Source organism: Mya arenaria, chromosome 17 (assembly GCF_026914265.1).
Source record: "Mya arenaria isolate MELC-2E11 chromosome 17, ASM2691426v1".
NCBI lineage: Eukaryota > Metazoa > Mollusca > Bivalvia > Myida > Myidae > Mya > Mya arenaria.
Genome location: NC_069138.1, coordinates 35590393 through 35614576, shown reverse-complemented (window position 1 = coordinate 35614576; position 24184 = coordinate 35590393). Strand labels below are relative to the sequence as shown.

General features: G+C 35.0%; 1 protein-coding gene across 1 annotated transcript; it reads left to right on the top strand.

The window, feature by feature from the left end:
- Positions 1-6937: 6937 nt before the first annotated feature.
- On the top strand, positions 6938-23310 carry LOC128224100 (sulfhydryl oxidase 2-like). The gene is made up of 10 exons (XM_052933761.1): positions 6938-7215; positions 8405-8505; positions 8670-8818; positions 9158-9248; positions 10590-10726; positions 13328-13501; positions 15233-15362; positions 15728-15844; positions 15985-16123; positions 16671-23310. The coding sequence occupies exons 1-10, from the start codon at positions 6957-6959 to the stop codon at positions 17405-17407; spliced, it is 2034 nt and encodes a 677-aa protein (XP_052789721.1). The 5' UTR covers positions 6938-6956; the 3' UTR covers positions 17408-23310.
- Positions 23311-24184: the final 874 nt, after the last annotated feature.

The following is a 24184-nucleotide window of genomic DNA, read 5'->3' as shown; positions in this document are numbered from 1 at the left end:
CAGAAATATGGGGTCTTATAAAAAGTCAACAAATAGTAGGAGCTCATTTTTTCTTAATGGGTTTCTTAGGGTAATAATACAAACTCTAATAATATCGTTTATTTCGAACATATGTAGGCAACGTGCTTAGGCGTACACAAGCAATACCGCATATTTGATACATTACATAGTCAATGGTCAGCCAACTATATAGTTATACAACTTTTTTTAAAAAGTGTATCGATCAAAGGTTGTTCAAATATACGAGGGACATTGGGTAAAGGTCAATATAAAATTAATTGCTAGATTTTCATCCATGTTTTTAAATGGGGATGGGGTGACATTGTTTTTCTTAGACGACTGTTTCGTTGAAAATGTATCATGCTCTTTTTTATTGCATATGGGACCATATACATGTGTGTCTAGACGATATAACGAACACGATTGTAACAGTTCTTGTTTATAACATATGAATATTATACATCGACACCGTAGGTTTAAAAAAAAAACGCCGTTCCCGGACAGTACTGGACTGATACACAATTACAGATACTAGTTGTTTTTTTTTTTATTTGATTCAATAAAATTTAGGGGGCGGCGGAAAAAAGAGGGGGCGGGTGGGGAGGAAAATCTAGCAATTGAATTATAGTCGCTGAAATATTTTCTCTTATTCCATTCTTTTTGTCTTTTTTGGCGTAAATATCTGCAAACCAATTATATATTATTGCTGACAAAAATTTAAATCGTAGGAAAATGCATTAAACATCAAATTTTAAACTTAAATATAAAAATCTGCGATCTAATTTTTGTCAGCAATAATATATAATTGGTTTGCAGGTATTTTCGCAAAAATATGGCTCGTTCCAAGACAAAAAAAGTTCTCAAAACTTTCTATCTATTAGAGTGCAGCTTAAACTCTTTCTTGGGAAATGCAATTATGTTTGCAATATTACACCTCACTGGCAATCAATTTAAACTTTGATCAATAAATACAACTCTGAAACACTACATTTAATAAATGATATTATTAAAAAAAATACGAACTACTTCAACTGACGTGCCGGCATACCTCATTGGTTGTTTTCGATGAAAATGGCCGTGGAGTTCCGAATGTAATAGGGTAGCACATACATATTCAGGCGTCATGTTTCTCATAAGTTTTAACGGTTTTCGGACTATTCTTTTTACATCTTATGTTCGATTTTTTTCTTAGAATAATCCTGACTTAAGCCATAGACAAATCCATTTTCAAGCGCGAAGGCTAATTTCTTGCATTGCTTATTTAGCAATATGTTATAGCATATTTAGTCCAATGGGATGACAGTAAACTTAATTCAGAAATTCAGCCATCATTTATTTTTTTGTTAATCAGCATTCAGTCGTTATTGATTTTAATTAAGTGAATAAATAATATAATTATATTTCACAGACAGTAGACAAATTATAATCTGGAACACTTAGCTGGTTAAACTTAAAGGGTTATTAGTAGTAGATATTGACCAAAGATGTGACTGCGTAATATTCAACCGTTTATTTCAAGAAAAAACATACTAAAAACCTTTTACCATTACTGCCATTTACTTATAACTATAAGAAACGATATTTTGATAACTAACGACCATGGGCGGTTCCACAATTGGACGTAAGAGGGAGTGTAACTCGGGGTGCGTTACCTTGCGCCCTTACCTCAGAACAGAACACAATTTGGTTTAAAGTGTTGACAGAGGGTGTTGGGGGTATTCCCTCCCCCATTTTTTTAACAATTTCTAGTCCGAAATGGTGATTATTGGACGTATTTTATTACTTATTTTCTCCTTTATTGAACTAAAAAGTACACTAGGCTTCGCTAGTGATAACAGTAAATTAATTAATTAATTAATTTAACGGATAGGTGTTTTTTGTGCTCTGGCAAACGTATTTCATTATTGCCGAATATATCTTGAACATATCTTGATAGTTTGTATTTTTTATGCCAAAGGCTTTCTTGCCGACTCACCAACAAACTCTAATAAACATAAAATAACCGAGTTATAACTTGTATGTTTTATTTTGTAATAACTTAACAACAATAAATAGATGAACAGCCATTGTTGAGAGTGATGACATCGAATATCAAGATCTCTTGAATGCTGGCTGGTCTGGGTAATAATATCACAGATATCTGAAATAAAACAAACCAAATCATTAATTAAGTTGTTTAAAACTAGCGTAAAGAACTCTCTGTGCTTGGTCGGGTATATGACTAAGCTTATATTAAAGTGGATGGTTGTGACTGTATTAATTCTCGGTCGCACCCGGGCAGAGACAATTAATCGGCTAGTGACCAGATAAAATTGCTAGTTGTGTAAAAAAAGTGTATTTTCTTATCTTTTTCTTTTTTCTTTTCTTTTCTTTTTTTTTGGAGGGGGGGGGGGGTGCGGATTGGAATCTTACCCTTTATTTGTCGATATTTATCCCATAATCACTATTGACCAATGAAATTGCTTTGATGTGCAAACAAGCCAAAAACACACGTTATTCACTTATCGAATTGTGTACATAAGGTTGAGGATGTCTAATTATATGGATTTGGGATGACAAGTTACCCCATATGTTATTTGTTATCAATTGTGTAGAGAAAGAATACATCAAAGTCATACTAGATAATAAAATTATGTTCTAGCTTTTACATGATATAAACATAAGTTACATACCATACTGAGAGGAGGTTTAACCCTCGAGAGTGGAGTTGACGAGGATGATCTGGTCCTGGGTGCCGGAGTTGCCGGAAAGCAGAGGGAACAGCACAGCCAGCGCAAGCAGGGGCACTAGAAACATTCATTGTCTTGATTAATATAAAGAATAGAATGTGATAGGTATGCATGTACCAATAAACATGCTGTTAACATGACATTTAACGTATTAATATTACTGGCCCCAATTTCTCGAAACTTCTTAAGTCCCTTATAACAGGATTAAGCTAAGCTCTCTATTTTTGCTTTTCAATAATTTGCATAATGTTTACTTCTTTAAGAGTTTTTATACTTAAGATAGGAGTTATGTTTATGATTATCACAATTAACCATTTTTTATTTATAAAATTTCAATTTCAGAATGTATTTTGACGTATTGAAATAAGCTACTTAAGCCTGTTAAGCTTAAGAAGTTTCGAGAAATTGGGGCCTGATGATCATGGGCATTCTTCGGCGTTTTTAAAACATATCGACTTACAGGTAATATATAAAAAAACAATACTTCAGGGCACGAATCTTTTCAGTTCTTTTGTCATAAAATGATAAAAAGTGTAACACCATATAGTAGAATGCAACCATTGAATAATATCTACTCACGGAAAGATCCAATGCCACTTCCGGAACCGCCGGCGGCTGGGACGGGCACAAAGGCGGCGCTCTGGCCGATACCGATTGATGCACCTCCGTATCCGTAGCTTGAGCCAGATCCGTATCCGGAACCATAGCCAGAACCGTACGATGCGCCACCGCCCATGCCGTAGCCAGATCCTGCACCGTAACCAGAACCGTACGAATCCCCACCGTAGCCGCCGAATCCACCGTGACCGCCGCCGATACTTGAAATACCGCCACCCATGCCGCCGAAGCCACCACCCATGCTCCAGCCGTCATCATTTCCCCAGTCGTCGTTGCCCCAGTTGTTGAACTCGTCGGCGAGAGCAATTCCGACGACGGCGGAAAGTGCCAAAGCAACGAAAGCTGTGATCTTCATGGTAGAGCTGCAATTAAATAAAAAAAAGTTTTAAATATAACATCCATTTAGTTTTATCAACATGCCATAATTATGACGATAACTGGAAATAGGTGATCTTTCAAAAGAAGCAATTGACATTGCCAAATGAAGCACATTCTTACGTATAAACTTAGTTATCTAAACACGACATTCAATTAACCAGTTATAAGTTCATATTTATACGATATGAGAATTATAAACTTAAATTTTGTTATGTGTTCAAAATTATATTTGTCTATTGGATAAATAACGAAAGACGGCTGTTTTTTCCAAAATAAATGCAGGAAAAAAATAAAAACACTACCATTCCATATGACAATATACCATTTTGAACAAAATAAATATTCAATAAAAAATGTTTTAGTCCACTTACTTGTTGTGTGTTTGACTGTCTAGGACGAAGTGACGATGTGAGGGGATGACGGGGTTATATAGTTGTGAAGTTTGATCTTTGCATAACAGGGGCCCCGGACACTCACGTGACTTCCGGGCCCGGGACAGCTTGACAGGACTTACCATACTCTTACACATTACGTGTGAAATATACAACATCAGATCGTGTTCTTTGATAACGTTTATTTTAATTGGATGTTTAATACAATGAGTTTGAAAATGAGTTCTTTTTGGTTTTGATATAAATTGTATACACATATTTTTCTGAATAAAGATAAGTTGTAGCGATTTGCGGCAACATATAATACATTACTAAAAGATTAATTGTAGCGCTTTGCAACATATGTACATTGCTTAAACACTTGCTCAAATTCAATTATCTTGTATATAGTTGATCTCTATTGTTGGATTGCACTTCATAATTATCTAATTCATGATCAAAAATATAATTTTAACTATATTGTGTCCTAACTGGGACCAATTTCAATCCTTCTCCTTATAATAATAATAATAATAATAATAATAATAATAATAATAATAATAATAATAATAATAATGATGATGATAATAATAATAATAATAATAATAATAATAATAATAATAATAATAATAATAGTAATAATAATAATAATTATAATAATAATAATAATAATAATAATAATAATAATAATAATAATAATAATAATAATAATAATAATAATAATAATAATTTTCTTTACAAATATTTAGAGATGGAAATTACATTATGTCTTATCAGATCTGGGTTGGTTTTTTTCAAACATGTCATACATTTATTTCGGCACTCGGATGTTATTCATTTTAATCAGTTGATCGGTAAATTAAAACAGAGGCTGGATTCGATGACGAAATATCACCTCAAATACTAAGCTAATGAAAGGGTCAATAGTATAACAAAAGCGCCTTGAGCTTTGACTCTTTACCATTGCCAACGAATCCCACCGAAGCAAATAGGGTTCTTATATGTCATGAAAACAGGTAAAATACATCCGTATGATGTTACATGATCCTTGGTCAAACCGCTCTGTGCTAGTGAACTTCTGACATATTTAAACGTACCAGGGTTCATCTCCTGGTCCCAACTTCTCGAAACTTCTTAAGTCCCTTATAACAGGATTAACCTAAACTCACTATTTTTGTTGTTCTATATGCATTGTATTTACTTCTTTAAGAGTTTTTTTATAAATTATATAAGAAAAATCTGTATGCTAATTAGAAAAAAAAAATCATTTATCAAACTCCATTATTAGTATGCATTTTGGCTAATTGAAATAAGCGACTTAAGCCTGTTAAGCTTAAGAAGTTTCAAGAAATTGGGGCCAGATGAAACATGCCAATAAATTTTCACAGAAAATACTATTGTCGTGGTATTTCTAGCGCAAATCTATAAGAGCAAGATGTGTTTGTAAAACATAACGCACCACCTAGTCAGTAACATTTGCATCGGATTGTACAGAGGATTAAAAAGAAAAATGTTGACAATGACCTTGACCTAAACTGATTTAACCCCAAAAACATTAGGTTCATCTGCTGGCCAAGTGCAACATACCAGTGAAGTTTCGGGGTCCTAGATTTTAAGGTTAACCCGATTATACGAATAACCAAAGCAAAACTTGGTACATTATTAAGCATTTTTACTAAACGATATTTTACTGGTTTCAAGGGCTGAAAAAAGTGCTTTCAAGATTGTTTTTGGATCCACTCTTATGCTTGTGTCTATTTGCATTAAAGGGTCATTCTCACATTTTATTGATCTGACATAGACATTTTAACTGTATGCGGAATTATAATAAAATTCCTGTTAAAATGGTGGCACCTCAGGTTGAAACAGAAAATATTTTGTTCATATGTATGTGGGTTTTTTTTCATTTGAAACAAAATTTCAATAACAAAACTATTCATGATGATATTTTCTCAGGCACTCCGGCGCAGACCGTGCGCGAGGTATCATACTAGATTGTTCAGCTCATTTCCTCGTGCATACCAGAACACGAGTAAAACAGACGCTTCCGACTAATTATCCAGCGTGATTGGTTAACACCTTTTAGTTTCCACGTTTCTTCACTTAGAGGTCCGTGACCAAGTGCATTCCGAGAGCCTACTTTGTATGAACTTTGAGTTCCTTCGTAAGAGTTGTAGATATTAAATGTGTTGCTAAGCTAGATCGTTTGTTTCGAATCGTTGTTGGATCTACCCGTTCCCCTTGCATTTGAACTAATTGTAAGGGGTTCAGGTGATTTTAACTTAGTGGTTTAAGTACACAAGACGTTAGGTATTGTTAAACTACCCTCTTTGATAAACTCATAACTTTTTATTTCGTCCAATTCGGTAAACTATGTGAAAAGTTATGCCATTTTTTAGCTTCGTTATCGGGGGTCTATAAAGTTTATAGGTCCGTGTAATTATGTAATCAAATGTATCATGAAAATATAAAGGGTTTACGGCACCATTTTGATAGGGCTGTTATTCCGTTACAATTTAATGCTACATGTAGAATACATGTAGTTACACTTTCCATTTTTTGTGTAAAATTTAACGTCAATTACATATTGGACGTCGCAAACTGAACCCCCAACTAATTGGCCCTAGTTTTTGGCTCACAATGTTAATCACTTTCGTCTTAAAACCTGGTTCTAAGGTGTCATTTTCCATTCCTGCACTTGCGGTTGGCATAAATGCACCAGAAGAAATAATAAATAAAACAAAACTGCACGAGTAATTAAACCACGTAACTAGTGCGGCCAAACGGTAGGATTCTGAACGGAAGTTACGCGTACCCGGTTCTAGTACTCTCCAATTTAGAGGAAGATGAGACGTGGAAAATGTCAATGATGAAATGTTTGACATATTGTGTTTTAAATATTGTGTTAATCGTTCAAATTGCTCATAAATTAGCATTGTCTGAGACTCTAAAAGGCCTTTATGATAACAACGATAAAGTTTACGTGTTAAATCACAGGAATTTCGATAAAAATGTTGTCGGTTCTGAGTCCGTTTGGTTGGTTGAATTTTACAACAGTTGGTGTGGACATTGTATCAATTTTGCCCCTAAATGGAAGGAATTTGCTGCTGAGAAGACAGGTATGGTGGAAATCATTCATTTCCAAACGTTTCGTCGTTCACGTTCGTGATTTTCCTGTTTTATTATTAACTGTTTTTGCCATCATGACTAAATTTCGGATAAGTCGAAATTCGGACATTTTAAGAGGGTCTTGAACCTTTTTTGCATTTATTGGCTTAATTGTTTTCTTTTTACAGCCCACAGTATAAGTCTAATACTAGACCATTTTTTTGTGGTCCATAATGATAAGTAGTCCAAATAAAAAGCCGCTTCAGAGTCTTTGACGATTTTTGTTTTGGCGACTCTACGCGTCCATATCCCACTTGTTGTTTTCCTAGCCAAGAATGACAGATCCAAGTGCTAAGTATATTTAGCGGAAAAATAAAGGGCACCTGCTAGATAGTTCAAAAATGGAAAAGTTTTGTTGACAGATCAATCTAAATTTGTGTTTCATTAAACACTTAAAGAGAAAGGTATTGGCTAAAAATAATTTATGTGTAACTTTTGTGTTTTTATTTAACAATGCAGTGTTAAATATTGTGGAGTTACAGTTAAAGAATATGTTTTCAATATATGTTGGTATGAATCAGTTGACTTGTGTTCAGGGACAAAATGAATATCCAGATGTTAAAAAAAGCCCTATACGCGCATTATTGTGGCTATGCGCCTCTGGTTGTAAATTAAATTTCGCTACACATTTTAATTGTGCCATGTGTTAACATCTGGTAGATCTGTGATCTTGTCGAAAAAGGGGAAAAAACAGTAGGTCCGCATAGTTACATTAATAACTGTATATTATAGGCTTTAGAGGTCAATGCTCCTCTAAAAAAATATAAAAAAAATATTTAAAGGGGTACCTGGGTAGTGGGAAAATACACCGTTTCAGAAATAGAATGGGGCCAGATTTAATATAAAAAAATCTTAAAAGGGAATTTTTAACCTGGGTAGTGGGAAAATATACTGTTTCAGAAACAAAAAATGAGTGACGCAGAAAAAAAACACTAGACTTGTATTGAAAACTATATGCAGTTGATTCATGCCAGCCCTGTCTTGGTTCAACTTAAGTCTCCAAATAAGCAACATCACTTCAGGTTATGTGTCACAGTGAGGAGTGTAACCTAGTAACTATCATATATATATATTAGCATTTGACTTTACCAAGAAATGTTTCATTTGGGCTTTATAAGATCATACTTACTGTTTTTTCAGCATGGTGGCCAATTGTGCAGATAGCAGCTGTTGACTGTGCTGTGGAGGAGAACACAGAGTTATGTAGAGTCCAGAATATAAGAGGATTCCCATCTTTTAAGGTGAGGTTTAGATTTTTGTAGCAAATTCTAGGAAGCAAGTGCTTTTCTGAGATAAATTCAAGGAAAAAAAGAGAGTTTGTTTTGTTTTATATTATGTTTTGCCGAAATAAAGCTAATACCATTACTCTTCAGCTCATAACACAACTAAAATATCTGTATTGCAGTTGTTCCCACCGCGCTATAAGCCCAATGGTACTGTGGTGCAGTTCCACGCGCAAGAGAAGCCGGAGATCGAGGACCATGTCATCAACTTCATTTCAAACACCACACTGGTTGAACCTCCTAAATCCTGGCCCAACCTTGCACCTATCAAGTAAGTGGGAGCTCCTTAGACTCCAGTTTGCTCCTAAAGCTCCTAAGGAATCTAAGACAAAACAATAGAGATACTCAACTGGCAGTGGTCGAAATAAGCACAAGCCGGCAAGCCCTGCACTGGTAAAACACTTTCCTGGCTTGCTCAAATTCTGGATTTTATAAAGCTGGCCTTGTAAAATTGTTTGATGCCAAGCATAGGTTTAAAAAAAAAATACAGTTACAAAGCATTGTTTAAAAAAATCCTAAATTCTGACTTATAAATCAAAAAAGGCTAGGGTAAATTGAATGAGATATGGCAGACACATGTGTACTTAATATAGACTGATGTCTTCTGTAGGTCCATGGAGGATATCTGGGATGAAGCGAAAGATGAGCATCGTCACGTGGCCTTTGTGTGTGAAGACGAGGGATCACACATTGGTAGGCAGGTATGGCTGGCTGGTGCTTTAAAGAAATCTGTTACGTTTCCATCACTGGATTGCTTAATAGCTTGTATGGATACATTTCAACTTACTGTTACAATGAAATTAAAACTTATAATTTTGTCACTCAATCCTTTTATGGCTTGCATTGAAAATTACTATAACAAGATTTCATGTGTTTTAATAGTGTTGTTCAATTGATCGATTATAATCGAAAATTGCTTGGTTGGGCCTGAAAATGTTGATAATTGATTTTAATTGATAATTGACTTTATTTGGTCATTATTTTAGTTTTGATTTTTGTTAGAGCATCACTTCATTTATTAATGTATATACATACCTGTTAATCATATGACATTTCTGTTTCCACTGTAATATAAACATTGCATATTTTTTTTATTTTTCACCTTGACAATGATGTCATTTTGCCCTACTAATTTAACATTAAACTTTTTACCGAAAACTTATTAAAAAAAATCTGGTTTTATTTGTGATGAATCATGTATCACGTGATCAGAAGAATCATACACCTGTTGACATTTAATTCAGCATTTTATGAAAATCATTACAGACTGCTTGTTTCATCTTTTTTTGTATAAAATTGCAACTACTGTACAGTCCTATTCCTAAATAAACATTTATATACATTTAAATAATTGCAAAATGTTTTGATCAATTCCTAGATACATGTAAGTAGATAATATCACCTATATATAAAAATCTAATGAAACAGTTTTTTGTGATATATTTATGAATCAATAAAGTATTTATATTGATGTACTGGTTATCGTACATGTTGCCTATGAATATGATATTTTCCATTTAGTTTGTTTTGTATTTAATAATAATGTATACATACTTTCAATATTGATTTTGAATATCTTACATATGTCAAAATCTAGTCTACTTCTCTGAGAAAATATGATTTGTAATACTTAACCCCACTAGAGTAAGTATTATGTTGATGTGGGAGTTAAGATCTTATAATTGCTGTTTTTTTCCCAATACCCTGAATTTCTCTGATCAAAATTTAATTGACCATTTAATGCATTGCTTTTCTTAAAACTAATTTTAAAGGCCAATCGCTCACCCTTGTATAAACTTGAAGATAGTACCACTTACTTTTTGATGACTAAAAATAGGTGAAATACAAATTTATTTTTAGTCATCAAAAAAATGGTACTGATATTTATTCCTCAAGCGTAAATGTTATCATTCTTTTATTTAATGAAATAACAAATTTAAAAGAAAGAAAACAATACTTTGCAATGAAACATTATATTTCTCATTATCATTATGCCAAGTTGTTTAAGGTCTCTTACATAAATACCATCTTTGTTCTCGTAGATAATACTGGACACATATCGCTACAAGCCTCTGCTGGTCAGAAGAATGTTACGAGGGGCGGTCAAAAAGTTTGGGGTTGATGACCTGCCTGCTCTCTTCCTGATCAACCGGGATGGAACCTTCACAAATCTTGCCAAGTAAGTAACTGTTTAATTAATAAATTGGCTGTTTTGTAAATTTTGGCAAACATTTAAGAATATAAGGAGTCTTCTACAAAAAAACTCTTTTGGCATTTTTAGTTCGAAATTGGAATTTTTTTGATATTTTGGTCTTTTAAAAAAACTTGGTAAATTACTCATATCACCCAGGGTTATTTTCTGCCCTATTTATCTTCTGAAAAAGAAGACTAGTATATTTTCCCCCTGCCCAGGTAAAAATATCCTCTTTAAAAAAGGATTCTTAACAGTTAGCATTTATAGCAATATAAGGCCATTCATAAATACTACCATAGGTTTGTTGAATAAAAGATTTGAAAACCAGTTGAACTTTATATCAATCGTGAATCGTGATAGTATTATTCCCCCTTTTGCCAAAACGACACTATTTTTCCCCATTAAAGGGCCCCACTACCAATCTCATAAAGTTGAAAAAACATTGTTAACATTGAGTCCTCTTACAATAATGTACAGAACAAATATGCTGCTTGGGTCCGGAACAATAGCAATTGTGTTTCATTATAAAAATTGACATTTCTCATTTATTATGCCCCCCTTCGAAGAAGAGGGGTATATTGCTTTGCACAGGCATGTCGGTATGTCGGTCGGTCCGTCGGTAGACCAAAGCTTGTCCGAGTGATAACTCAACAATTCCTGGACGTATGGTCATCAAACTTCACATGAAGGTTGGGCCTGACCAGTAGATGACCCCTATTGATTTTGGGGGTCATCGGGTCAAAGGTCAAGGTCACAGTGACCTTTAATGGTAAAATAATTTTAAAGCTTGTCCGAGTGATAACTCAACAATGCCTGCACCCATGGCCCTCAAACTTGACATGGAGGTTAGGCCTGACCAGTAGATGACCCCTATTGTTTTTGGGGGTCATCAGGCCAAAGGTCAAGGTCACAGTGACCTTGAATGGTAAAAGGTCGTCCGAGTGATAACTTGACAATGCCTGCACCCATGGCCCTCAAACTTGACTTGGAGGTTGGGCCTGACCAGTAGCTGACCCCTATTGTTTTTGGGGCTCATCAGGTCAAAGGTCAAGTTCACAGTGACCTTGAATGGTAAAAGGTTGTCCGAGTGATAACTCAACAATGCCTGCACCCATGACCCTCATAATTGAATAAGAGGTTGGGCCTGACTAGTAGATGACCCCTATTGTTTTTGGGGGTCATCGGGCCAAAGGTCAAGTTCACAGTGACCTTGAATGGTAAAAGGTTGTCCGAGTGATAATTCGACAATGCCTGCGCCCATGGCCCTCATAATTGAATTGGAGGTTGGGCCTGACCAGTAGAAGACCCCTATTGTTTTTGGGGGTCATCGGGCCAAAGGTCAAGGTCACAGTCACCTTGAATGGTTAAAGGTTTTCCGTGTGATAATTTGACAATGCCTGCACCCATGGCCCTCAAACTTGACTTGGAATTGGGCCTGACCAGTACATGACCCCTTTTGTTTTTGGGGGTCATCTGGCCAAAGGTCAAGGTCACAGTCACCTTGAATGGTAAAAGGTTCTCCGAGTGATAACTCGACAATGCCTGCACCCATGGCCCTCAAACTTGACTTGGAGAATTAGCCTGACCAGGAGATGACCCCTATGGTGTTTGGGGGTCATCTGGCCAAAGGTCAAGGTCACAGTGACCTGAAATGGTAAAAGGTTGTCCTAGTGATAACTCGACAATGCTTGCACCCATGGCCCTCAAACTTGACTTGGAGGTTGGGCCTCTCCAGAAGATGGTCCCTATTGATTTTAGGGGTCATTGGGCTAAAGGTCAAGGTCACAGTGACCTTGAATGATAAAAGGTTGTCCGAGTGATAACTCAACAATGCCTGCACCCATGTAAAGCGAACTCGACAATTCCTGGACCTATGGTCATCAAACTTGACATGAAGGTTGGGCCTGCCCAGTAGATGACCCCTATCGACTTTGGGGGTCATCAGGCCAAGGTCAATGTCACAGTAACCTTTAACGCAAAAAAGTTAACAAATCTTCTCCCACTGATATCTCAACAATGCCTGAACCTATGATCATTAAACTTGACATGGATGTTAAGCCTGACCAGTAGATCACCCTTATTGATTTTAGGATTCATAGAGCCAAAGGTCAAGGTCACAGTGATCTTGAATGGTAAAAGGTTGTCCGAGTGATAACTCAACAATGGCTGAACCCATGGCCTTCAAACTTGACTTGGAGTTGCATCTGACTTGTAGATGACCCCTTATGATTTAAGGGGTCATTGGGTTAAAGGTCAAGGTCACAGTGACCTTGAATGAAAAAAAACTTGTCTGTGTGATAACTTGACAATGCCTGCACCCATGGCCCTCGAACTTGACATTTAGGTTTCTGGTGACCAGCTGATGACTCTGGATTTTGAGTTCATAGAGTAAAAGGTCATGGTCATAGCACACTCTATCCTCACACTTTAATGGTCATAATCTTAAAACTGCCTTAACGGCAACAAATCAGCTGTCATTTCGGTCCATGCATATTTCATATAATCCTGACAACATGGCGCTCAGGGGGGGCATAATGTTTGACAAACATCTCTTGTTTCACTATACTTCTTCCATTGTGTCGTCAGGAAGGACAACTCCCGCGAGGGTATGTTGCATGATCTACTAGAGTTACTCAGCGCCGATGAGCTGGGGGCTGGGGACAAGTACATTGCTCAGAGGGAGGAGGGCCGGAAGGCAGATGGTGTCATTGAGATGGAACAAGCACAGCTGGCAAAGATGGCAACCATACCTGAGAAAAAGTTTGTTTTTATTTTTAACTTTTATAGTTTTCTAAAAAACAAACTAAGTATTGTCATAGCCATGACTATGCTGTGAGAAACATTGACAGCTGTTGGGATCTACCTATGATTCTGTGCTTCAGTTTATGTGTTTTGGGTAGGAGAAGTGAGGGGGATGGGTGGTTTGGTCATGGTTTGATGGGGGGGGATGAATTAAATTCATTCAATTTGTTTAGACAGGAGATACGATTACAAATTATAAGTATTATTCTGGTGCTTATCAGATCATTCGACCTAAGGGCATGTGTTTAAGCTGGTATCAAGGAATGCCAAGTTACCACATCGAGGGGTGAAAGCGAAAAGGTTCTAAGTAACATTAAATAACGAAGCAGATAGAATCTTTTCGCTTTTACCCCTCGATATACACACTATGCTTTAGGGTCGTAATGTTCATTCTGAAACAGCATTATGATCTACAAATATGCAGTTTTGTACATTACACCAATACATGCATGCATCGTTGTAAACTGACTGCAATTTAATGTGAAATATTTCACTTCAAATAGTTCCTATAATTCATCTTTAGCTCAACTAATCGAAGAATAAGGCAAGCTATACTTATCACCCTAGAATTGTTGTCTCACCTTGGTTAATGTTTTGCATGTAAGCACATTTAAATTATTATCTCTGACAGCAAATACATTATGTATTGCATTTATACCTTAGATATTTATTCCCAACTATTCAACCTACATAAATTATGAAGTTAAATAACACCTTTTTAAATATAGTACCAAAAATAGGCCTGTATTATTTGGTTTAGGTTTTGCATGTAAGCATATATCTAGGTCAATATCTCAGTGAAAACTTTTGCATTGATACTTTATACAATGGTACTCACTCATCTAACCTATTTAAATAACAAAGTTAAATAGTTCTATTTTGCATAAAATGCAAATTATGGAAGCTTATTATTCAACTTTCTCAATTTGGGTTTTAAAAGGTTTTGCATGTAGCTAAATTTAAGTCATTTTAACAGCAAATACATCATGAATTCAATTGCATTGTAAACATGTGTTCCCAAGTATCAAACCTACTTAAAAAAATAGGTAAGATAACTCTATCTTGAATATTGAATATTGAATCTTTTTAGTTGGACTTAAAATTTTGTTTTAGGTTTTGCATGTACTCCTGTAACCTAATTTAAGTCAATATCTCAGCAAATACATCAATAATCATTAAATCTTTATGCAAGGACTCTTAAACATCCAAACTTCTAAATTAATCAAATCAGATAACTCTATCATGCATATAATGCAAATAATTTCCCTATACTAGTTGACAAATAAATTGTGGTTAAATTTTTTATGTAAGCACATATCAGTAAATACTCAGGAACTACTTCATGTATTGCATCGATCTTTTAAACAATCAAGTGTGATAACTCTATATTGCATATAATAAAAATTTTGCCCCTTTATTTTTTGTCTAAGAAATTCTGGACAAGGTCTTGCATTTAATCTGATTTTACAGTGATCCGTGTATGTTTTAGTAAAACTTCGCAATCCTTAGATTTGAATTGGGAAATACATGTAGTCAACACACTGTCTCTGTGACAGCTCTTGTTCAAATTGATTTTTAACTTTGTCTTAAATGCCTTGATATTATCAGATCGCATGCTGTTGCAAGATCGATTTTTCCAGTACCATCACATAAAAATTGCACACAACCTAACAATTTGCATTATTCCAGACCAGCTGTATATATGTCAGACCTGGAATCCACGCTTCACTACGCATTCAGACAAGAGGTCGCCATCTGTAGCCAGATCAAGGGGGAACAACTTACAGCCCTCAAAACATTCATAAATGTCCTTATTAAGGTAAAATCATACTTGTGTTATGAGATTTGAAGTACCCATTTATGGTGTAAATTTGAAGGGCCATCCGTGTATACTCTGAGGGGCTTTAAAACGCATTTAAAACATGCACTTTGAAAAAAAGGATAAAAAAACTGGCCTCTTGTTTTATATTTTAAAGAATAGAATTACTATAGTTAAAGTGCCGTATACCAGCCCTGAGTTCAGTTAACACTAACAGTTGCTCACAATGCAAGCATGTACGAGTTGTTTCCCCACTTGTATTGTATAGGATACAATAAAATAATGGAATAAACTTGGGAAGTTCCCATATATTCGAAGTTGCAAAATTTGCGATTGACAAAGGATTCCTATATTTCTTGTTTCAGTATTTCCCAGGTCGGGAATGTTTGCAAACCTACCTTGAGAAGGTTGCCGCCTGGCTTGCTACCGTGACAACAGAGATATCTGGGGAACAGTGGCTCAACAAGATTGATGAACTGCAGGTGGGTAGAGGTAGTTTTAAATGCAAACCTTTTTAAGTTACATTACTAAGATGTTTTTTGAAGAAGTAAAATATGTTTGTTTTCACCCTTAACCATTTTCTTGTACTCATATTTACAAACTGTTTTGTCTTCGCTTGCAGACAGTGTCAGATTACCTGAGAGACCGTGTTAGGTGGGTGGGGTGTAGTGGGAGTGAGGCCCGTTACCGTGGTTACCCATGTGGATTGTGGACTCTCTTCCACACCCTCACTGTCGGCATGTTCACACACACAAGGCAATGTGAGTAGCTGGTGAAATGGTCTTGTTCACAGATTTTATATTTAAGTGATGTGTTGTCTGTCTGTCTGTCAGCTTGACTTCCGCCTGTCTGCCAGCTGCCCGCCCGTGCGCTCGGCCATATGGCAACATGTGTCAGTGTCTGTCTGTATGTCTGTCACACTTAGAGGTCAGAGGTCATATGACTTTAATATGACTATATCATTTTTTTTATTACAAAAACAATTGTCTAGTTTTTCCTACTTTTACTGACAAACACCAAAAAGCAACTGGCCCTAACTTATTTAAATAGATTAATTTTGTAGATTTTAAATTTGATTTTTGCCCTTTCATTGTCAGTGATGCGAGCTTACTCCAGTGGCCTCTGGTCAGATTTTTTTTTATCCAGAGCGGAACGAATAAAATAAAGGCATAATTTCTTTCTCACATGGTTTTGTATTGGTTAGTAAAACCTATAATGTGTTTTTGTTCTGGCTATAAAAAATTATATCTACCTGTCTTTCTGGTCTGGATAGAAAAATCTGATATACATATCCATCTTTGTTTCTAGATCCTAAGGACTTGCCCATCGATGTGTTGTCAGCAATTGCTGGCTACATGAAGCATTTCTTCGGTTGCGAAACCTGCGTCAAACACTTCCTTGGGATGACCAAAACCATAACAGTCGGTGACCGGAAGCCTAGTGGCTCCATCTTGTGGCTCTGGCAGGCACACAACAAGGCCAATGCTCGTCTCCGGGGTGATATCACAGAAGACCCAAAATATCCAAAACTTCAGTTCCCACCAAAAACATTATGTCCAGAGTGTCAGAGTGATACAGGTGTATTCATCAAAAGTCATGTTTTTGATTTTTTTGTGAAATTTTATGGAAAATCTGCTATTATTTTAGAATCTGATGACTCATTCCAAACAGGAAGTGAAATTAATCCTGCAGTAACTCCTGAAAGGGATTTAGATTGGTGGGAATTGCACCAGAGAAGAAAAGATCTGGAAAAAATAAGATCTTTAAGAAAAATTAAGAAGGAAAAATCTAAAAGCAAACAAGATGACAGAATAAATGCTCTGGTAGCAGTCAACAGTAAAGCATTTCACCAAGAAGTTGGACAGGAAGTAGAGTTTACAGTCCAGCAGCAAAGGTATAGCTGGGGGTTCACCAACCTGGATATGGGCATGTGTGTGCTCTTCTATGTGCTCTGTTCTCTTGTCATTCTCATCCTGTATTATCATTTTATTGTAAGGAGAAAATACAGACCTTGTCATTTTTTTATGAAAAAAGTCATTGTATGATATATGATTATATTGGTTTCTGTTTTAGCATTTTAAACACTTTTCAAGGCATTTTTATTCAAGTTAACTATGGAAGAAGGTGCACAAGTTGTTCAGGTAGAATTTTAAAACATTCCAGGTCTATATTTAAAACATTAATGTACCTTCAGTTTTTCTTTAATTTTTCTTACATGAAAGTTGACATACTTTGGTTTTCATACCAACAGGATAACTCATTATTACAAGTTAACTTTAATTTATTAATTGATGTTGAGTGATTTAGTGTCACTAAAAACAATGCTCTTTTTTTCTTATATACACATTTTGGTAATACCATACCTTTAAGTATGACTTACTTTTAACTTTTACGCTCATTTTATGAAATTTGTCATATACAAATGCTTTACTGTTTATTATATTGTTAAAAAAGCCAATGATAATCAGCGATTACTGCTGAGGTATGTCTGTATTGTAATACTGTTGTTATTGCTTTATATTTGTTCTGTATTTTGAAACTGTTGATCATATTTATTTTTTTAACAATTTTTTTTTTGCCATGACATTTTAGTTAATTTTTTTTTGTAAATGAGGTTTTTAAACCTTTAATATTGCCATAGTTAAAAGTGCTGAATAAAGGTCAGTAAGTTAACTGAAATAAAAGTCAGCATTATAGTCCTGTGGGGGGGGGAGGGGGGGGGGGTGTGCATTCGAAGATTTAAGCCCCTATTTCTTGAAACATCTTAAAGCTTACAAGGTTGGAGTAGTTTATTTCAGTGAGGCAACATTACAAACTTAAAGTTTTGATCGACAATGGGTTTATTTTGATTATCAAAAATTATTTCCTTATTAATAAAGTCTAGAAACTCGTGATGAAGTAAATATTACTTAAATTATAGAAAAATTATAGTAAGCTAAGTCCTGTTTTAAGTAACTTAAAAAGTATGGAGACATATGGAGTCCAGAACTCATTTTTGTAGTGAGTAGAGGTGGGCTCAAAATTGTTCGCATTTTAGAAGAATAGTTCAAGCTGACATTGGTTGAAAAAAAGCACAAGCCCGCAAGCCCTGCATTTGTAAAATGAGTTCTAATTTTGCTCTGATTAAATGTTATAATATGACTTTAAATACACACACATTTTACATATTTGCCAGTTGAAACCTAACATTACTTTTGATTAAACACAATTATTTATAATAATGACTTTTTTGATAAATTCAAATTCTTATCAGCCGGATACAATGTGCACTTTTCTCCAATAGCACCATGGTCCTCTTCTGCATAAAAACCTGACTCAAACCCTAGTGATAGCCTTGTTATCAACATGGGCTTCAATATGTGAAAACTATAATCAAAGTTGTAATTTAAAACTGTTCCAAGATATCTGCTCATGACTTGGTACACAAGCTGCCAGAGACAATTTAAACATGTACAGCAAGGTGCTTAACACTAGTTTATACTTATTTCTTTTAGCTTGATAGTGACGAAAGCTAATAGCTTATAGAATCACTCTCAAGTTTGTTTACTTGGAAGAAACCAGTAGCGGTGTCCTTTTGGAGAGGCCGTGAGAAAGTATCCCTGCTGGGGATCGAACCAACAACCTTTTTTCATAACTCTGACTTGCATAATTGTTAAGGTGTTGAAGAAATTGACAGATAAGGGTAGGGATCTGCTATTGTTTGTGGTGTTATGATTTTCAACCATGCTTGTGCCAAAGTACGGCTTTCTTACATGTTCATACAAACTTGTATTTGAGTATCGTTATCTTTGATATGTGTAAGGATGGTGAAGTCACCGTTTTACTGTCTAGTTTCATATTTAAAATACCCCTTGATGTTTTCATGACCGGCTCATAGCCTTTGTTTCCTGGGCTCATGCTTACCAGTATTTTATGAAGCATTAAATTACCTTTTATTGAATTTGTCATGCAAGGGTTCTAAAGTTGAGGATTAATCCTGAAATCAAGATTGAGAGTGTTTAACCTTAGACTATTGTACAGTTGTAAAGAAAGGTTTTAGCTTTGAGGTTTGCATTATAAACAGTAGGAAGTACCTTGAAATGAATACAATGACTTTAGAAATGATTCAAATAGGGTTTCAACACCCTTACCCGCCCGTACTCAAACTGACCTTCAGCTACCTTTCTAGATTGACATTAATAAGCTGTTAGAACCCCTGGTACTCAAACTGACATTTATCAGCTGTTAGAACCCCTAGTACTCAAACTGGCATTTATCAGCTGTAAGAACCCCTGGTACTCAAACTGACATTTATCAGCTGTTAGAACCTCTTGTACTCAAACTGACATTTATCAGAACCCCTGGTTCTCAAACTGACATTTATCAGAACCCCTGGTACTCAAACTGACATTTATCAGCTGTTAGAACCCCTGGTACTCAAACTGACATTTATCAGAACCCCTGGTACTCAAACTGACATTTATCAGCTGTTAGAACCCCTGGTACTCAAACTGACATTTATCAGCTGTTAGAACCCCTAGTACTCAAACTGACATTTATTAGCTGTTAGAACCCCTGGTACTCAAACTGACATTTATCAGCTGTTAGAACCCCTGGTACTCAAACTGGCATTTATCAGCTGTGAACCCCTTGTACTCAAACTGACATTTATCAGCTTTTAGAACCCCTGGTACTCAAACTGACATTTATCAGCTGTTAGAACCCCTGGTACTCAAACTGGCATTTATCAGCTGTGAACCCCTGGTACTCAAACTGACATTTATCAGCTGTGAACCCCTGGTACTCAAACTGACATTTATCAGCTGTTAGAACCCCTGGTACTCAAACTGATATTTATCAGAACCCCTGGTACTCAAACTGACATTTATTAGAACCCCTGGTACTAAAACTGGCAATATCAGCTGTTAGAACCCCTGGTGATGCCTAGCAAAACATGAACATGTACATATATATTTTACATCTATATATTTGCAGTTTGAAAACATTGCTAAATATCTGTAGATCAGGTCGTGCAATGAAATCAAACTTTTTTCTCTGGTCAGAATGACTTCAACTATATTATGTAGTCTTGATATCTATTCTATGCTATTATTCTTATAAAGCCATTCTTGTCATTTTTAGCTTGGAATACGGTGCCCACCTGTAGTCAGATATACCTCAATACATAATTATGAATATAAATTTGAGTGCTTTGCGCAAGACATTTGTTACACCTGCTATTTTTATATGGAGTTATGACAGTCTTGCGATGGTTGCCTTTGCTATCATAAAGAGTTTGTACGCAGTCAGCTGATTGTTCAGAACTTTGTTTAAAGTTTGTTAAATTTTTAAATGTGAATTATTAGATGATGTGATCATATATTTAAAGATTTGGTACAGTTGGCTCAAATCTTGCTAGATATACGGTAGATCACAAGACTATCCATTTAACTTCCACAGCAGTAAAAATTTGAAATAATGACGTTAACAACATTGTATAACGATTTTGAACAATCGGCCTGATTTGAATGAATATCAGCAGGTTTATCAAATACACGAATTCATTCATCCTCATTATAATGACTTTTGATTGCAATATTTTATGATGCTATGTGGTGTTCAAGTCTGCTTATTGGTAAAGGCTGTATATTTATATTAATTTATGAGATATATTTTCTCTTTTACATGAATTTCTGTAAATCTTGTCAAGTTGAGATGTGTTTTGAGTTGATTATTGCCCCTGTTCTCTTTTACATGAATAACTTGTAGTATATCTTAAATTAACATAACTCTGTTGTGTAGTTTGAATGAATTATTTCCCTTTGATTTGTCAACAATCAAGAAGGGCTAAAACAAAATAATCACCAGCAGTTCAGTTTAAATGAGGATTTTTTTCGTTTTGGTCAGCCAAAATGTCTATTGATTGGTCTAAATTTATCCAATATTAACAAACTAAACTATCATTTAAATGTGAACACTTCAGTTAAGATGACTTTTATACAATTGGTGGCTGTACATAAAATAATGAGAATTAAATGTTTGTTTGCTAAACATATCATGAAAAAAATATCATGTTGTTGAAACTTATATATGTCATTGTATTGTTCATAAAAGTTTTGTAAATTATTCTGAAAACATTACTGGTTTCTCGATTTGAATATTATTGTGCTCAAGTATAATTTAGTTTATACTATTGTTTCGCATGCTTCTTTTATATGGATGGTTTCCTCGGTCTGTGAACTAGTCCAGTTTTATTATTTGTGATAGCTATTTGTTTTGTGTCCTTTGGTGGATTTTACCCCCAAATTTTTCTTATTTTCTTTCAGAAAATGACAAAAAACATCAGGCCTAGCCCGGGCGAGTAAGATTCTCAAATTCAAATATTAATCCTATTTATTTTCCAAAATGAAATGATTGCAATGATGTAAACAGTCAAATCGAAACGGCAATGTGATCTTATGATGGGCAAGTTATTTTGTATAATTTTGTTATCAAGTGCTCATGGAAGAATGCGGAGACGGTTTAATTTATTGTACGTTGTAGGTAATTCTTCTGGGAATCAAAGAACTGTAAGTACATAGGGTACATAGGTTCTTAATAATTAATCTTTTTTTTTTTTTAAATAATTTATAATCTGAATAATTTATAATTGATTACAAGCCGGTTATAGACAATCTGGTTCCCAACTTCCTCATAAATGAATGGCTGAGCAGTAAGTGGCCGGGACTAGGTAAAAGAACACTGTTTCTATAATCAAGCAAATCAAAGTTTATTGACTTTTAGTGTAAATGTGAGTGGCTGCAAAACTAGCATATATGTAATCAGTGTAACCTGATTTTGTTGAAAATATAGGGCAAGTAATTTTTGTGCAGGGCAAGTAGAAATAAGGTTAACTTGCCCAGCAGGCTGAGTGACCCAAAACAAATTTGTCAAGGCCAGAACATGATTTCAAAAATAAGTTACCAAGCAAATATTTTGGCAGCATGATTGCATACGGTTTATTTAAAGCAAACACCAACTATTATTATGTTTTCCACTTTGCATGTTTATAAACAGAATATGACATGATACAGGTCATCCTATCATAATTGATTGACTACTTTCATTAATTTTGTCTTGTTACACACATCTCTTAGTTTTAATCAAGGAATCCGTTCAAAACTTTACATGAAATTTCCTAGAATTTCCATTCCGGAAAAGGCGTTTATAAATGAATGATTTACTGCATTTGCTTGAATATAAACAAAAATCAGCAGTTGAATTCTTCAAGAATATTTTTTTAGGAAATGCAGTATGCTCCTGAATGAAGGTGTTATTGATTTATTACTTTAGTAAATATCATAAAAGATTACATTCAGACAATTGCCCAATTTAGATTTTTCCATATGGCCTGTTATATTTTTGCTGTTAGATATGGTCACTAAAATTGATAGGCAAAATATAACTATGATTATTACTCGAGGATACTGATCTGATAAAGTGATTGTATGAATTGATCATTGATGTGAATGTAAAAAAATTAATTGATCACTACATTTCTCTTACAAAATTAAATTTTTTATGAAAACCTTAAAACATACAGGATGAGAGAGCCACCAAGTTATTGATGCACAATATCTCGGTCCATGATTACGACCAGTCTCAAGTCAGTGTTAAAACTCCATCTCGGAAATGCACTTTTTTGAATTATAGAAAATCATACATATTCCGTTGGATTTACAAAAATAAATTTATACGATAGAACAATTTCAAATAGTGTTAATATTCAGTCAAGTTCATCATTGATACTCACTTCTCTAGAACAAGGTTCCAATAAATGAGGATTTACAGTATAGTCACTGGAGTCTCAATTCAGACTAATGACTGTTCGTAATCATTATAATCCCCAGATTTTTCTGTCTCATTGTCACTTATGTTTGTATGTACATGTATTATACATGATGTGAAAAGTGTGCAATAGAATTTTGAAACAAAACACTTTTCTTTCTTATTGATATAGATAGTAGTAGACACTGCTTCTGACCTAAAAAAAGGAGATCAGAAGACCCTGCTATCATCTATATGGAGTGATCCGTTAACCTATTAACTTGTGTCGAGATGGAGCTAAAATTTGTGGATTGAAATAACAAGAAAATGTATGGGAAGTCGGCGACATAGTTTACACTATGGCGGTTCCATGTATTGTCAATTTGCGTCTATCTGTCTAACTTGACTGAACTTTGACCGTGCATTATATATGTCATATATTTGACCATGCATTATGACTCAAAAAACTTGCCATGAAGGTTCATCATGATTAGGTGGTCTGTCACGCTGCGACCTGGGTCTGTACCTCCAAGGTAAAAGTTAAGGGGTTAAAGATTGAAATGATCAAATGAAATATATCTTGACCATGCATTATAGGATTTTCTAAACACTTGCCATGAAGATTCACCATGATGAGATGGCATGTCCCACACAAGACCCAGGTCTGTATCTCAAAGGTCAAGGTTAGAGGTTAAAGGTTGAAATGATCAAATCAAACATCTTGAACATGAATAATATGATTTTCAAAACAATTTCCACAAAGATTCACCATGATGAGATGTGTGACACACTGTAGGGGGTTTAGACTTGTTCTTATATGGCCAGTTGCTGACCCAGCTAACTAAATAATTAAGTACTGACCGAATCCTGCAAGGTTCCAGGGGGGGTGGAGGAATGGGGAGTAAAGATGTTCATATAGAAAGGTATCGCATACACCCAGTGGGTTGGTCTTTAATTTGGAAAGGCGACAATAAACAGGTGTAGTAATATAACTTTTTTCAATGTGTGTCTCATCAGTATATAAGTAAGCTTATTAC

Excerpts from the sequence above, each read along its gene's own strand:
- LOC128224100 (XM_052933761.1), top strand. The coding sequence starts at position 6,957 with ATGTCAATGATGAAATGTTTGACATATTGTGTTTTAAATATTGTGTTA. Across the intron at positions 10,727-13,327 it reads ACCTTCACAAATCTTGCCAA|GAAGGACAACTCCCGCGAGG; the intron begins GTAAGTAACTGT and ends TTGTGTCGTCAG. Across the intron at positions 15,363-15,727 it reads TCATAAATGTCCTTATTAAG|TATTTCCCAGGTCGGGAATG; the intron begins GTAAAATCATAC and ends TTCTTGTTTCAG.